General features: G+C 51.7%; 2 protein-coding genes across 5 annotated transcripts in view; one reads left to right on the top strand and one right to left on the bottom strand.

The window, feature by feature from the left end:
• Nucleotides 1–5,000, bottom strand: part of FBH1 (F-box DNA helicase 1) — a 39,815-nt gene extending 34,815 nt beyond the window's left edge. Inside the window, exon 1 of one of the 4 annotated variants that reach the window (XM_060192412.1) lies at nt 4,910–5,000. Coding sequence is in view for 2 of the 4 variants with exons in the window: in XM_060192411.1 (XP_060048394.1) it covers nt 4,601–4,656 (56 nt within the window). In the remaining 2 variants the exon portion in view is untranslated. Of the gene's footprint in view, nt 1–4,600; nt 4,701–4,909 lie in introns of those variants that run through there. The other 3 variants (XM_016189771.2, XM_016189770.2, XM_060192411.1) reach the window with 3 other exon arrangements.
• On the top strand, nt 4,965–16,650 carry ANKRD16 (ankyrin repeat domain 16). The gene is made up of 7 exons (XM_016189765.2): nt 4,965–5,441; nt 6,896–7,116; nt 9,170–9,212; nt 10,704–10,812; nt 11,805–11,966; nt 13,822–13,900; nt 15,553–16,650. Exons 1-7 carry the CDS (start codon nt 5,125–5,127, stop codon nt 15,720–15,722), a joined length of 1,101 nt encoding a protein of 366 aa, XP_016045251.2. The 5' UTR covers nt 4,965–5,124; the 3' UTR covers nt 15,723–16,650.
• Nucleotides 16,651–17,086: the final 436 nt, after the last annotated feature.

The following is a 17,086-nucleotide window of genomic DNA, read 5'->3' as shown; positions in this document are numbered from 1 at the left end:
TCTCCTATCCCCACAGCTGACTTGGAAGTCATGGCTGACCTTCTTTAACAAAAGAAAAAAGGGGGAACTGTGGGCCTAAAGTGTGTTGGAGCGTGGATGGATGACCCCCCCCCCCCCCAGAAGCTTGTCTATCAGACTCCCCTTGGCATGCCAGCCTTGTGGTCGAGAGAGATGTGGTCACAGTACCTGGGGGAATTCCAACCTTCCTATCAGCCTCGTCCGCCCACACGGTACGCGGGGAGACCCCTCAGCGAGCTCACCCCTGACTCTACTGGCCTGAGATTCCCCACTCTCCATCTGTTGTCTCCTGGTGGCCAACAGGCCAGACGGAGAAGTGGGAGTTGGGCTGGCTGGTCCCCAAAGGTACCCGACAACGTCTGAGGCTCCAAAGTCCCAGGTTCAATCCGCTGCACCACCATAAGCCAGAGCTGAGCAGTGCTCTGGTGGAAAAAAAGAGAGAGAGAGAGAGATGGAAAGACACCTGCAACCCTGCTTCATTGCTCAAAAAGCTTTCCCCCGTGGGGGGGACCAGGGGCTTAAACCTGGGTCTTTGCACATTGTAACATGTGTGCTCAACCAGGTGTGCCACCACCCATCCACCAATTCTTTATATATTTTTTAACTTTTATTTATTTAATTTTCCCCCTTTTGTTGTTCTTGTTTATCGTTGTTGTTATTGCTGTTGTTGTTGGATAGGACAGAGAATTTGAGAGAGGAAGGGAAGAAAGAGGAGAGAAAGACACTTGCAGACCTGCTTCACTGCCTGAGAAGTGACCCCTGCAGGTGGGGAGCCAGGGGCTCGAACCAGCATCCTTACGCCAGTCCGTGAGTGTGCGCTTGACCCACTGCACCACTGCCCGGCTCCCTCTTTATAAATTTCTGAGGCTTTCTCTGCTGCTCTTTTGGGAATCAAATGCTATTTTAGACAGTAAGACAACAAAGCTGAATTAAGACTTAAGTCTACACAGAAGGCGGCTATCGAAGCAAACACAAGTTACTCTATAACACAAGCATAGCACATTTAAGCACTCCAGATTCAGGTGTGATGCACTAAATCTTGCAGAGAAAAGCCAACAGAGCAGGGAAGGTTGGAAAAGTTCTACCACCAGTTCAGCTCTCCAAAGGAGACAAAAGAAATGTGTGCAAAGACACCAAGAGTCAGGCCAGTGCTGCTGTGGCCAGAAAGTGGTGTTTCAATAGGACAAAAGTCCCAAGGAGGGGACGAAGCTGAGAAAAGTATCTGGAGGCACAGACTCTGCAGGCCCTTAAACTGGAGTGTTTTGTTTTTTTGGTGTTTTGGGTTTTTTTTTTGCCTCCAGAGTTATCACTGGGGCTCGGTGCCTGCACTATGAATCCACTGCTCCTGGAGGCCATTTTCCCCATTTTGTTGCCCTTGTTGTTGTCATAGCTGTTGTTGTTATTGTTGGATAGGACAGAGAAATGGAGAGAGGAGGGGAAGACAGAGAGGAGGAGAAAAAGATAGACACCTGCTTCACCGCTTGCAAAGAGACCCCTGCAGGTGGAGAGCTGGGGGCAAGAACCAGCCAGTCTTTGTGCTTTGCGCTTTGTGCGCTTAACCCGCTGTGCTATCGCCTAGCTCCCAAACTGGAGTTCTTTAAGAATACTGACTTTGATCCTAAGGCAATTCAGGGAATCACTAAGCTTAGGCGCAGGGTCAACAAAAAAACAAACCCACACTCTATAGTGGTCAGGGAGAACTGGGCAGCTAGAGATAGTCAGGCTTTACTAACCAGGCAACTGAAAGCTGCAGCAACAGCAATGCGAAAGGTGTGAAGACCAAATCTTCCTTGATAAGAATGAAAAAGAAAGACAGCTGACATTTCTAGCTAGTACTTAAAAGGCAATTACCATATTATGGCCAGAGAAGGGGTTTTCTTTGCATCGCTTCTTCCTGGAGTGAAGAGAAAGCGAAAGCTTTCAGCTTTCAAGTTAGTGTCTTATTTTCAAGCTATCAGTGAAATGACAGCTTAGAGTCCAGGAAGGACTGTTAAGCCCAGGTCTTCAAAAAAGCACGTATGGGTGACATCTGGAGACATAAGACTTGAATTGCTTTGGTGATTAACTCCTAAGGGCAGAGACCAAACCACATTCAGTCTTAAACTACAATCAGGTAGGAGAGGTGGGTTAGATAAGGAGAGAAAGTTGGTGACAAACAATCTAAAATTGAAATTTGAAGTTTATCTCACTCGCACATACTCACAGGTCACAAAACCTGTCAAATGAGCGCCTTCTCACTCTTTAATATTTATTTATTCCCTTTTGTTGCCTTGTTTTGTTGTACTTACTGTTGTTGATACCATCACTGTAGGATAGGACAGAGAGAAATGGAGAGAGAAGGGGAAGAGACAGAGGGGGAGAGAAAGATAAGACACCTGCAGACCTGCTTTACCACTTGCCAAGCGACCTCATGCAGGTGGGGAGCTGGGGCTCGAACCCGGATCCTTATATCAGTCCTTGTGCTTTGCACCAAGTGTGTTTAACCTGCTGCACAACCGCCCGACTCCCATGAGCTCCTTCTCTCTTTTTTTTTTTTTTAAGATTTTATTTATTTGGGGAGTCGGGCTGTAGCACAGCGGGTTAAACGCAGGTGGCGCAAAGCACAAGGACGGCATAAGGATCCCGGTTCGAACCCCGGCTCCCCACCTGCAGGGGAGTCGCTTCACAGGTGGTGAAGCAGGTCTGCAGGTGTCTGTCTTTCTCTCCTCCTCTCTGTCTTCCCCTCCTCTCTCCACTTCTCTCTGTCCTATCCAACAACAACAATAATAACTACAACAATAAAACAACAAGGGCAACAAAAGGGAATAAATAAATAAAATAAACATTAAAAAAAAGATTTTATTTATTTATAAATGAGGAAGATAGGAGAAAGAACCAGACATCACTCTGGCACATGTGCTGCCGGGGATCGAATTCTGGACCTCATGCTTGAGAGCCCAAAGCTTTATCACTGCGCCACCTCCCGGACCACGAGCTCCTTTTCTTAACCCCACTTTGTTCCTGAGAGCCTCAGCAGCTGTGGGCAGCCACACATTATCATCCAACTAACTGTCCAAAGCCAAAGTAAGACCCTAGAAGAAAGCAGGAGCGGCGGAAGAGCACTGAGAACACCAGGTAAGTGAGCACCCACCTGGATGTCAGATTTTCTCTTACTGTGCCTCAGCCCCAACTTTGCATTACACAGCTGGTACCTTTGCAGCCATATGGAGGAGGGGAAGGGCACTGGCATCAAAGGCTGCAGGGGGCTCAATTCATTCCAACAGGCCTGGCAGCGGCTGTAAGAAAAGCACCTGGCAGGTGCCAAAACTCCAGACATTTCCCAGCACCAGGGACCCGAGGGAGCAGGAAGTTCAACAAAACTGATTCCAGGACGGAGGTAGATGGCATAATGGTTTAGCTACGAAGACTCTCGTGCCGGAGGCTACAAAGTCCCCAGTCAGAGCTAATAAGGACTCTGATAAAATAATAATAGTAATAAGTAACGGGGCTGGGTGGTGGCATAGCACACGTTACAAGGCGTAGGGATCCCGGCCGAGGCCCCCGGTGCCCCCCTGCAAGGTGAAAGCTTTGCAAGTGGTGGAGCAGGCAGGGCTGCAGGTTCTTTCTTCTTCTCTATCTCAATCTTCCCTCTCAATTTCTGACGGTCTCTCCAATAAATAAATAAAGATAATAAAAAGCTAAAAATGGTAATAGTAAAGAAGCAAATAAAAACCTGACTCAGACCGACTTCTGTCTCCCAGGGCCACCCCGTCCCTCAGCTAGTGACCCAAATCCAGTCTGGTAACGGGCGGCCGCTTTCCTGGGCCCCGGGTCTGATTTCACTTCCTCTCCCTTCCTGGGTAGGAGCACAGTGCCAGGCTCTAGCAGACGCTCCCTCCTTCCCTCCCAGATGTCATCACCGCCTTCAATGGGCCTCGACTGTCCCCTCCGCGGAGAGAAGTGACAGCCCGGCGGGGAGGGGCCGGGGGGCGGCGGGCGGCGCAGCTTCTGCACGCGGGGAGGTTCCCGGAGTCCTGGAGCTCATGCTCCATAAGCGAGCGATGCGGTGCTGGAGCTCTGGATTTGCAGCCATGAGCCCCCCACCCCCAGCTCCATCCGGGTATCGCCTTTGCCAAAGACACGACCTGGCTCTCCCATTCACAAACAGCATCCTCCAGGAAAAACGGGTGCAGCGGCCATTCGGAGAGCAGGAGCGCTTCTATGCCTGGAGAGCAGCAGCAGCTCCCGTTGCGGCCCTGAAGGGTCCCTATCCGGGTCCCGGTCCCCAGCCCCGAGCAGGACCCCTCCCTCTCCTCCGACTTCCTAAACATCCGGGTACGAGGTGCAATCGAGGGACGGGGCGCAGAGAACACGAATAAACGACTCGTCTCCAAGGTCAAAGCACCGCAGGGCAGGAGGATGCCGCGCCCGCCGGCAGCCCAGCCCGGGGCTCCCGCTACCCAGGGGCCACCAGGTCCCGGGGTCGGTCGCACCGGGGCCCCCCGGTTTAGCAACTCCGCCGGCCAGGCCGCCCCCGCCAGCCCCCCTTCAGGACCCTCGGAGGCCCTCACCGCCCGCAGCCGCCCCCCACTGCCTCACGCACTGGGGATCCGAGGGCTCAGGCTCCAGCCGCCGGCCTCCCGGTCCCCGTCCCGGCATGCCTTGCCCTGCACCAACACTTCCGACTCCGGGTGCTCGCCCCACCCACCCTCGTGACCGACGGCCCCTGCGTCCAATCGCAGAGCGCGGCAGGCGGGACGCGCAGGCTCCGCCCTACCCTTGCTTCCGCTGGGGTCCAGGAGCGGGTGGAAACTTTCCCAGAGCTCCTCCGAGGTCCCGGGGCCGACGGGGGGGGGGACGGAGCGGGGCAGGCGGGATAAGAGAGGGGCTGTCGGTGGGGCGCGCAACCCACCTGATACCCGAGGCTCCGCCCCATCTCCCAGGTTTCTCCTCGTCTCCCAGAGTTCTCAATTCGGAGGCCCCGCCCCGCCAACAGGCCCCGTCGCGCCTTGAGGCCCCGCCCCCGAGCCCGAAGAGGCGTGGTCTTCGCAGGCGCGGATGTGGCCCCGCCCTTAATTCCGGGGGCTGCGTGGTCTGCGCAGGCGCGGGGGTGGACCACCCGGAGACATGGCGGCGCCCACGGATCCACAGCTCCTGTGGCGGCTGGTACGAGAGGGACAGCTGGAGGCGGTGCGGGAGGCGCTGCGCGGGGCGGCGAGCGTGGGGCCCGGGCCGGCGGGGGCCTCGCTACTGCACTGCGCCGCCCGGTACGGCCGCGCCGCCATCCTGGCCCACCTGGTCGAGGCCTGCCACCTGGACCTGGAGGCCGCCGACCGTGACGCCCGGCGCCCGCTGCACGAGGCGGCCGCCGCGGGCCAGCGCGACTGCCTGCGCTACCTGCTGCGGCGCGGCGCCAAGGTGGACTCCCTCAAGAGGGCCGACTGGTGGGTGCAACGGGGGCAAAGCTGCACGGGCATCGCGGGCGGGGCGGGGGGGCCTCCAGACACACCAAGAGCGGTGGGCTGCCGAGGAACGTTCAAGGAGGTCCCCAAAGTTAGCAAGCTGCCCAACTATTGCAGGATAAGGGGTGCAAGTGGGACAGTCTACAGCCGGTGCAGTTACTGAACCGGCCAGGCGGGCCCGGTGCAGTCTTCCCCCACACACTCCCCCCCCACAGCATGCAACCATCCTGCGGTCAAGTGTATGAACTGGGTGGGCCTGGCTGCAGTCAGCTTAATGACTGTGTGCCGTTACAGCCCCAGACAGCTGCAGAGGCCTTCTGCACCTTACTCCCTGCCCCCCAAAGTTAGCATGTCACCGCACTGCAGGCCAGCCAGGAATGGCTGCAGACAATGCACTCGTTGGCTATGAAATATGCTAGGACTTCACCCGGTGTGTGCATGGGTGCACTCCAGGCAGCTGACCTAATCGAACAACTCACACAGAGTCTTAAGTGAAGTGCTTTAATTTTTTGCCTGTCGGGGTGTGGGGAGAGCAGTCAGCCCGGTGATGTTCTCAGGGTTGTACTTTGGTTCTGACTAAGCACCAGACTAATTTTATTTTTAATCAGAATACTGCTCAGCTCTGGTTTATAGTGGTGCTGGGGATTGAACCTGGAACCTTGGAGCCTCATACATGAAAGTCTTTTTGCATAACAATTAGACTGTCTTCCCCAGTCCCCTACCCATTCAGCTCACACACACACATACACACAGAGCAGGGTGGTTGCTGTAGACTTATTTACATGAGCAGCTGTAGGAGTTGATTTAAAGTCACTTAGAAGAAGAACACTCCGTCACAGAGTCATCCAAACAATTCAGTGATAAAGCCCCCACACACACACACCCAGTCCATTAAAATGACAAGGACTGGACAGGGGGAAAATAGCTCAGTGGTTTATGCAACAGATTCAGAGCAAGTCTCAGGCTCAGTCCTCATATAGTGTTGGTGATTATTGTTTTAGCCATCTTTGAAGACAGATCCTAGACAAGCAGGATTCAAGAATCTTAGCTCCCTCATTTTGCAGACAAGAATGAGAAACTCATAGATGTCAAGTGGCTTACCCAGAATCATTTGTATAGGAGAAGAGAAAGGCCAGAGTCCTCCCTTAATACGAATGTTCAGGGTCCCACAACCATGGACACAACTGAGAGCAGACAGTGTTCCTGCTGTCAGCACCACCGAGCTCCGCGTGGCTAGACGCTTTGTCAGATGCTATTTTTGTATGCAGCACAGTTGGCTCTTGTCCTCACAGCCAACAGAGAAGTTGCCTGTCAAAGCTGTGTCCCTGTCCACTTTGCCAAGTGCTGAGGGCTCGTCTCTGCCAAGGATGTGCATTTATCTCCTCACTTCCGGTATCCCAGTTGCCCTGCTGACAGCTTGTCCTGGTTGATCATAGGACTCCTTTGATGATGGCTTGCACCAAGAGGAATCTTGGAGTGATCCAGGACCTCGTGGAATATGGTGCCAACCCTCTTCTGAAGAACAAGGATGGCTGGAACTGTTTCCACATTGCCAGCCGAGAAGGCGACCCCCTGATCCTCCAGTATTTGCTCACGGTGTGCCCGACTGTCTGGAAGACTGAGAGCAAAATCAGGAGAACACCACTGCACACCGCAGGTATTGACAGGGAGCCAGCAGTTCTGGTGTGTTTGGGCCGCGACTCCTAAAGCTCGTGTGACTTGCCTGTGAACGGGGTGTCTCTTGAATAAGTTCACTTTTCATAAAGTCTCTCCTGACCCGGTCCCCCTTTCCCCCCGCCCCCAGTTAGATACCTGAGACTGAGTTTGTATTTCATTTATCTGTTGATAATGTCCAGTGTAAATTTAAGTATAGTTTTTGCTATTTGGAGTGATTATTCTTTATTCTGAATTACCTGCTTGTTTGATTATTTAAAATTAGTTGAAAACAAAGGTACTAGAGCCTGAGATGGAGTGGGTCTTGAACTTGGGAGTCTGCAGGGCTGGAAGACAGTTCTCCCTGTAGGGGCCTGTTTTAGCATGAGCTCAAACCCCTGGCATCATGTGGAAAACATGAGTAGTAGGTGGTGTTGTGGCATCCCTCCCTCAGTCTGTGTCTTTTCCCCTTTTTTCCTTTTTTTAATCTCAAAGACTCCAAGATTCCTCTTGGTGCAAGCCACCAAAGGTTCGAGCCCCTGGTCCCCACCTGCAGGGGGAAAGCTTTGCAAGTGGTGAAGCAGTGTTGCAGGTGTCTCTTCCTCTCTATCACCCCTTTCCCTCTTGATTTATAACTGCCTCTATCCAATAAATCAAGATAATACAAAAAAATCATTTATGAAAATGAACAAGAGTATCTGTCTGGCACATGTGATGCAAGGGGCCACTCTGGGGCCTCAGGCTTGAATGTCCAGCACTTTTATGCACTGAGCTACCTTCTGGACTACCGTTCTGTCTCTTTCTCTCTCTGTCTGTCTGTACCTTGTATTGTCAAGAGGAGAAAAAAATCCACCAGGGTAGTGGCATCACAGGAAGGAGGGAAGCAGTGGCATTAAAAGAAAATTTAGATCAATAAATATGAACAATGTCTATCCTAGGTGGCTCACTAAATTAGAATGGAGAACTTCTAGGGTGGGTGTATAGCATAATGGTTATGCAAAGAGACTTTCATGCCTGAGGCTTTCAAGTCCCAGGTTCAATCCCCCACACTGCTATAAGCCAGAGCTGAGCAGTGCTCTGGTAAAAAAAAAAAAAAAAGGGAGTTGGGTGGTAAGCGCACCCACTGCAGGGGAGTCGCTTCACAGACATAAAGAATGGAAAATTAGGGAGTTGGGAGGTAGTGCAGCGGGTTAAGCACAGGCGGCGCCAAGCACAAGGACCGGAGTAAGGATCCCGGTTCAAGCCCCCAACTCCCCACCTGCAGGGGAGTCGCTTCACAAGCAGGTGAAGCAGGTCTGCCAGTGTCTATCTTTCTCTCCCTCTCTCGGTCTTCCCCTCCTCTCTCCATTTCTCTCTGTCCTATCCAACAACGATGACATCAATAACAACAATAATAACTACAACAACAATAAAAAGACAACAAGGGCAACAAAAGGGAAAAATAAATTAAGAAAGAAGAAATTCTTTAAAAAAAAAGAATGGAGAACGTCTAGTGTCTCTAAGAGACAAGACTAAGGCATGGCTCAGGAAACACGGACAGCTATTCTGTAACCACAGAGACAGGTAGGGCCTGAAGCTGAATAGGAGAACTGCCCTCTGCTCAGGAGCTGTTTGGAGAGACAGAACCCTGTCACTCACACAACGCAGTGGAGCACACAGAGACAGAGTCTTGATGGTTGAAGGCAATCAAGTGAGAGAAATAAGTTCCCAACTATCTTGTCATGAGCCACGGTTAGAATAGAGATTCTCCACTTCCTGGGTGAGAAGCAGCTGGGCCTACAGATTAGTAGCACTTAAGTGAGGAGACGAGCTGGGGAGTGACCGTTTGCTGTGAAGGTCCCCATGGAGACAAGATAATTGAGTAATGGCCGTGTGCCTGTAAAGTAAAAAACATTCTTTACCGCTTACCTAGCTTTTTTTTCCCCCTAGGACACTGACAGTGGCCTCATTTAATTACTCCATCTGCAAGTCATGGCTAAAAGGATGGGGCAGGGAGAGAAAAAAAGCGTTTCAAATATGCACTAAAAAAAGCTCTCGTTCTCAACCTCTTCTCCCAGCAATGCATGGCTGCTTGGAGGCAGTACAGGTGCTGCTGCAGAGGTAAGAAGGAAACAGCAATCTGAGGGAGATACTTGCTAAACGTGGTCATAGCAGAATTGATGCCGAGCCTGCACAGCGCGCAGGTGGCCAGCTCGGGGAGAAACTCCACTGGCACGAGGGTCAGGTGATAGCTCACCCTCTGAGCACACCCTTTGCCGAGCCTCAGGGCTGGGTTGGAGCCCTCAGCCACCACCACGTGGGAACGCCTGACAAAGGGGAAGCTTTGCAAACAGTGGAGCAGAGCTTCGGTGTCTCCCTCTTAAAAAATAAAAGAAAAGTGGGGGAAGTCAGGCGGTAGCACAACGAGTTAACCACAGATGGGGTAAAACACAAGGACCGGCGTAAGGATCCCAGTTCGAGCCCCCGGCTCCCCACCTGCAGGGGAGTCACTTCACAGGCGGTGAAGCAGGTCTGCAGGTGTCTGTCTTTCTCTCTCCCTCTCTGCCTTTCCCTCTCTCCACTTCTTTCTGTCCTATCCAACAATGACAGTAATAACTACAACAATAAGCAACAAGAGAGATAAATATTTAAAAACGATAATAATAATTTTAAAAGAAAAAAGTTTGCCAGGAACAGTGGGGTCACATAGACACAAGCTTCAGTGAAAAGGCCCTGGTGAGAAAGGAAGAAAGAAAGGAGAAAAAGGAGTCATGCGGTGGCGCAGCGGGTTAAGCACAGGTGGTGCATAGCGCAAAGACCGGCACAAGGATCCCGGTTTGAGCCCCCGGCTCCCCACCTGCAGGGGAATCACTTCACAGGCGGTGAAGCACGTCTGCAGGTGTCTGTCTTTCTCTCTCCTTCTCTGTCTTCCCCTCCTCTCTCCATTTCTCTCTGTCCTATCCAACAATAACTACATCAGTAACTACAATAAAAAAAGGGGGCAACTAAAGGGAATAAATAAATATTTTTTAAAAAATGAAAGGAGAAAAACTAAGCTACTGAGAAACAAGCAAAGAACTCAAGGGAATGTAAATCAAAGATAGCAAACTCCAGGGAAAATCGTCTATTCACTTATTCACCAGCTATTTGCTGTCTGATAGACACTGGGCTCTAGAGCACATGTAAGGACTCCAGAGGCCAGGAGAGCACAGAGACTGCTGGGGGTCATGCTCTAGGCGTCACCCTATGTGACAGGGAGCCCTTCCGGGCCACCGCCATGTTACATGGCGGGAAGATAATCCGGAGAGTCCATTAGCAAGGCAGGAGCCCACAAGACGAGGACAAGAGGCTGGTGCCTAGACAGTTGGTCATGAGGAGTGAGAGTGGGTAAGGCGGGGAAGTGGGTATGTAGCCCTGAGGCTTGATAGGTGGGTCACGACAGGCCGTGAACAGGGCAGTGAGCCCTAAAGCAGGAGCAGACGGTGGGGAAGGAGTTTTCCTCAACAGCCGGTGTCAGACGCATCACCCAGCTCCAGTGGGCGAGAATCCCCAGTCCCCTGCGTTGGCAATAGTGACTTTGCTCAGCTCTGTCGTTTTGGGTTTGGACTCTAGGTGCCAGTACGAACCAGACTACAAAGACAACTGTGGCCTCACCCCCTTCATGGACGCCATTCAGTGTGGGCACCTCAACGTGGCCAAGCTGCTTCTCGAGAAACACAAGGTATTGAACTGGTTTGGTTTGGGTTGGGTTGGTTCAGTTCTGCAAAGTTTCGGACCCTACGCAGAAAGCTTAGTGATTTCGTTTCTAGGTTCAGATCTTGTCTCTGCCACACTCCTCCCTTGAAGCTCTGTGGCCTCTTTTTTTTTATGTATTTTTTAATTTTTTTTAGTTATTTATTGGACAAAGACAGCCAGAAATTGAGAATAGGGGGAGGTAGAACGGGAGGGAGAGAGACCCCTGCAGCCCTGCTTTACCGCTTGCAAAGCTATCCCCCTGCAGGTGGGGACTGGGGGCTCAAACCTGGGTCCTTGAGAATTGTAGCATACTGGTTTTTGTTGTTATTGTCTTTTTAAAATTGTTATTTATGAAAAGGAAACACTGACAAAAACCACAGGATAAGAGGGGTACAACTCCAGACAATTCCCAGCACCAGAGCTCCGTATCCCATGGCCTCCCCTCGGTAGCTTTCCTAGTCTTTTTTTAATTATTTTTTTCCCTTTTGTTGCCCTTGTTGTTTTATTGTTGTAGTTATTATTGTTACTAATGTCATTGTTATTGGATAGAACAGAGAGAAATGGAGGGGGGAAGAGAAAGAGAGACACCTGCAGGTGGGGAACCGGGGGCTCAAACTGGGATCTTTATGCTGGCCCTTGCGCTTTGCGCCACCTGCGCTTAACCCGCTGCACTGCCGCCCCCCAACTCACTCATGGCCTCTTTCAACATCAGTTTCCCGTCTGGAAAGTGACCGTGGGTTTGACCTCATCAGGGGTTGGGTGAGGGTGAGGTGACACTGTTCCAGTAGCCGCTGTGTGGGGGACAACCATGTCTCCTGCAGACCGCACCCCTGCAGTTTGTCCGAGAGCAGCGGATCTGGAAGTCTTTAAGAATCTGGCCCAGAAGAATACACACAGGTGAAGTTCACCAGAAGGCCCCCGCATAGAGACCCCCATTTTCAGGCTTCTAACTCTCTTCCTGTCTCTCCGATGCGCCAGGCCTGTGTTTCTTCCGAGGACGCTCTGGGGGCCCAGGCTCTCCATAAAGCAGCGGTCACTGGGCAGAGTGAAGCCATCTGGTTCCTGGTCTCCGACCTGGGCGTTGACGTAAATGTGAGAGCCACGTCTACCCACCTCACCGCACTTCACTGCGCAGCCAAGGTTCGTTCTTTCTCGTGCCATTGTAAGGAAGGGCGCTTGCTTCCTACAGCTGGCCTCCCGCTGAACCCTGGCTTCTTTTTTTTTTTTTTTTTTGCCTCCAGGGTTATTGGGACTCAGTGCCAGCACTAAGCTTCCACTGCGCCTGAAGGCCATTTTTCCTTTTTTTTTTTTAATAGACTAGGACAGAGAGAACTTGGGGAGAAAAAAGATAGACACCTGTACACCTGCTTCACCACTTCTGAAGCAATTCCCCTGCGGTTGGGGAGCCAGGGGGCTCGAACTGGGATCCTTATGCCAGTCCTTGCACTTTGTACTGTGTGCGCTTAACCCAGTGCGCTACCGCCCAGCCCCCAAACCCTGGTTTCTTTGACACCATCTCTATGGAAGAAGTTACCAGTGATCTATTCCCAAAATGTTGGATGATTGTGAAACCCGATGTTCATTTAAAGAGAGACCTGACTTTCTTTCTAGGAAAGACACTGGGCTCAGTCCCCCCTGCACCCTTCTTTTTGTTTTCTGGAAGAATATTACTTGCAGCCATATAGATCCACCATGTGGACTTCTAGTTCTCTGTCGCGAGCCAGTTTAGAAAGCCGGGGTGTCTCTGACTATAGTGTGGGGCGCCCAGCAAACACTGGGCTTTCGGCACAGACTCGCAGGTGAAGAGTTTCGCTCGGCAAGGCAAGCAGCAGGTGCATCTCCCTCCTTCTGATGAGAAAGCGGGGGTCCAAGGAGGCGGGCTTCCACAGTCTCTCACAGCCCAAGGATGGAATCGGCAGGGACCTGGGGACAAGGCCAGAGGGCGTCCCTCCCCCAGGAGGACTGGACCTGCCACCTCGGTTGAAGTCTCACCGCGGGCTAGTAGACTGACCCCACTGTGTGCAGGTGGACAGAGAGTAAAGCTGGTGGTGGTAAAAAGCCCAGTCGGGAGCCCATCTCTGTGAGTCTATCTCTGCCCTAGAAATTTTCACAACGAGTATTTGGGGGAAGTTTTACCAGGCACAAGGACCCAGGTTTGAGCCCCTGCTCCCCACCTGCGGGAGGGAAGCTTCACAAGCAGTGAAGCAGGTACTCCAGGTGCCGCTGTCTCTCTCCCTCTCTCTTCCCCTTTCTTCTCAAATTCTCTCTGTTCTATCAAAGAAAGAAAGAAAGAAAGGAAAAAAATGGTTGCCAGGAGCAGTAGATTCGTCCTGCAGACACCAAGCCCCAGTGGTAACACTGGTAACAATACAAAACCAAAGAATCACAGAATTTCCAGTCCTTACACTGGAAGAGACCCAGTTGGAGTGGGGAATCCTCTGGCCCACGGCTGATCATCTCTGTGCTGGTTTCCGAGTGCCACCAACATCTCTGATTCATACTGGGTCTTGAGTGTGATGCAGCAAGTCTTCCTTGGCATAGAAAATATGTTTCCTAGTGGAGCGTTTGGGAGAAGTCCCAAGGGGGCGTTAGAATCTGTGTCGGGGGCTGGGCAGTAGCGCAGCGGGTTCAGTGCATGGCATGAAGCGTAAGGACCAGCTCAAGGATCCCAGTTTGAGCCCCAGCTCCCCACCTGCAGGGGGGTCGCTTCACAGGCGGTGAAGCAGGCCGGGAGGTGTATGTCTTTCTCCCCCCCCTCCAAGCCCCCCACCGCTGTCTTCCCCTCCTCTCCCAATTTCTCTCTGTCCTATCCAATAATAACAGCAATGACAATAATAGCAACAGAAGGGGGGGGGATGGCCTCCAGGAGCAGTGGATTCATAGTGTAGACACCGAGCCCCAGCAATAACCCTGGAGGGGGAAGAAGGAAAGAATCTGTGTGTCAGGCTTGCCTGTGCTACTTGCCCCACTGCTGACAAGTTCATTCCATACCCAGGAAGGACACGTGGACACGGTGCAGACACTGTTATCCTTGGGTGCTGCCATCAACTCAAAGGACGCCAGAGACAGATCAGGTATGGATGCCTTGACAGCCATGGGCATGGGCCCGGAAACAGCTCACCCAGGAGAGTGCACACCTCACCCGGAGCATGGAGCTTGGTATGAGCCCCCAGCACCACGTGGGAGCACCATGCAAAAGGGAGCTTTCATGGCCAGTGGAGTGGCGCTGTGTTCTCTCTCTCTGTCCTTCACAGTCTCCCACTCTGTCTCTCTCAAGTTGAAGGGGGGGCGGAGGTCTGTTGGGATCCATGGAACCAGGCAGGTGTGAAGCCCCAGCAGGCAAAGAAAGAAGCCTTTTTGTTTGCTTAAGGATTATTAATCGGTGAGGGCCGGGTGTGGGGAGAAAGAACCAGAATCTCTCATGGGCACGTGTAATGCTGGAGATCAAACTTGGTTACCTGATACTTTACCCACTGTTCTACCTGCTGGGTCGGAAAGAATACTGAACTGAATGCAAACAACATGGTCACTTTCACATTAAAAACTAAAAACTGTTTTTTTAAATATATTTATTAATGAGAAAGATAGGAGAGAGAAAGAACGTCACTGTGGCACCCGCGCTGACGGGGATCGAACTGAGGACCTCATGCTTGAAAGTTCAAAGCTTTATCACTGTGCCACCTTCCAGACCACTTTTTTTTTTTTTTGCCTCCAGGGTTATCACTGGGACTCAGTGCTTGCACTACCAATCCACTGCTCTGGAGGCCATCTTTCCCATTTTTGTTGCCCTTGTTATTGTTATCGCTGTTGTTGGGTAGAACAGAGAGAAATCGAGTGAGATGGGGAAGGCGGGGAGAGAAAGACAGACACCTGCAGACCTGCTTCACCGCTTGTGAAGCGACCCCCCTGTAGGTGGAGAGCCAGGGGCTCTAACCGGGATCCTTGCGCTTTGTGCCATGTTGTGCTTAACCAGGTAAGCTACCATCCACCCCCTTGTTTTGATATTTTAGTGAGAGGAAGACAGAGAGAGAGCAGAGCACTGCTCAGCACTGGCTTATGGTAGTACTGGGGGTTGAACCTTGGATCCCAGAGCCTCAGGCATGGATATCCATGTTGCTGGCTCTCCAGGCTTAAAAACATTCCTCACTGCTTGTACAAGATCAGGATGTTTGCCTTCTGATCTGATCGGGGTTGAAACAGGCTTAAAGGTAACAAAACCAGTTGGGGAAGCTATTCAAGACTTGTGTCGTGACAAAACAAGTGGAAGAAGAATAGGAGACTTTCAGAGGTAAAGAGAATCTTTCCAAAATTACTGTAAATTCTCCTTGTAAGAAAAAAACAAAGTCACCATAAGTAAGAATACGGGACTAAAACTGCTGACAGATCTCCCCCCATTCAGGCTAGAGGTCTGTGCTAAGGGCTCCTACAGCGCTATGACCAAGATTCCTGCACTCTCCACCTTTGGAAGAAGTCTGTAGGGTGGAGGAGATAGCATAATGGTCATGTGAAGGACTCTCATGCCTGAGGCACCAGAAGTTCCAAGTTCACGAGCCAGAGCTCTGGTGAGGGGGGTGGGGGGAGTCAGAAACATCCTGACATTGTACAGGCAGTGAGGAAACAGCACACCCATGTAGCTGGAGATCTGCTTTGATTTAGGGCGGCCCTTGCCCAGGTCGGTGTGGCTCTAGGGGGTCCCAGTGAGTCCCTGCCTTCTGTCTCCCTCCAGCCCTGCATCTGGCCTGCTCAGGGCAGCATGCGGCCTGCGTGGACTTCCTCCTTCAGGCTGGCCTCCAGGATAGTCCAGACAGCTCAGGCTCCTGGGCTCGGCAGCTCACAGAGAGAGCAGACATCCTCCGGTGCTTCAGCCACAGTGAAACAGCGCCGGGGGGTGTCTAACGGAAGGCGGTGGATGCCTGACGGCTCGCTTCCTGTTCGGCTTCCAGGAGAAGCAGTCGGGGGCCATGATGTTCTTCTGGCAACAGCCCTCTCCATCCCAGCTGGAGAGCCCCGGGCGACGGGGAGGCTGGGCCCCAGCTGGGCCCCAGCTGCGTGTGAGCGCAGTGAGATATGTGGAGCCACAACACATCCCCCACTGTCCACATTTCACTTCTTCTGCCCTTGAAGTGTGAGGAGCCAGTACCCAGCACCCCAGGAGAAGCTATGTTGTGTGTGGTGTCTGTGTACTTCCGTTACCTGCAATGTTCATACCTTTCCTGTAAGAACAAGAACTTTGAAACTCTGAGGTTGCTGTGTGCTTGGACCATAAAACAACGTCTTCCTTGACATTACAGCAGCTTGACTTCTGCCAAGAGGAGGGAGATGTCGATGATCTGTTTACACAGGCATTTGCAGAAGCCACTTGCTCCGAGCACTGGGCACTGAGCACCGCGCTGCTGGTTAAGCCGTGCTGCTCCAACCCGGAGGTCTTCCTTTGGAGGAGACAAGTTCTCTGCAGACCCCTCGGGTGATAAATGTGCCCTAAAAATACATTGAGATTTTTTTCAAGCTTTCCTGTCACCTTAGGTGAACTGATGGGATTCACGGGGACTTGGTGGTGGCACACCTGGTTAAGTGCTCACATTACAGTGCACGAGGACTCGGGTTCGAGCTCCTGCCCCACTGGCAAGAGTGGTTCATGAGTGGTGAAGCAAGGCTGCGGGTGTCTGTCTTTCCTCTCTATCTCTCCTCTCAATTTCTATCTCTATCCAATAGTTAATAATAATAATAATAATGATTTAAAAATAGGCTCCTTTTTCTTAAACCCACAGGTTTACTGTACCATCCCATCTGGGCACTAAAGCCGTTAAATAAATGTTAAAAGGAATGAAGGTTCTGGACGCTGTCACTGTAAAAATGCTGTAGCAGGAGACTTGGGCAGTAGCGTAGCGGGTTAACCGCACGTAGCATGAAGCACAAGGACCGGCGTAAGGATCCTGGTTCTAGTCCCCAGCTCCCCACCTGCAGAGGAGTCGCCTCACAGGCAGTGAAGCAGGTCTGCAGGTCCCCCTCTCTCCATTTTCTCTCTGTCCTATCCAACAATGATGACATCAATAACAACAATAAAACAACAAGGACAACAAAAGGGAATAAATATTTTTTTTTAAATTTTTTATAAGATTTCATTTATTTATTCATGAGAGAGAGAGAGAGAGAACCAGATACCACTCTGGTACATGTGATGCCGGGGATTGAACTTGGGACCTCATGCTTAAAAGTCCAATGTTTTATCCACTGAACCACTTCCCAGACCACTTAAAAAT

The sequence above is a fragment of the Erinaceus europaeus genome, chromosome 6 (assembly GCF_950295315.1).
Source record: "Erinaceus europaeus chromosome 6, mEriEur2.1, whole genome shotgun sequence".
Taxonomy (NCBI): domain Eukaryota; kingdom Metazoa; phylum Chordata; class Mammalia; order Eulipotyphla; family Erinaceidae; genus Erinaceus; species Erinaceus europaeus.
The sequence above is the reverse complement of the archived record's forward strand: the minus strand, read 5'-3'. Positions and strand labels throughout refer to the sequence as shown.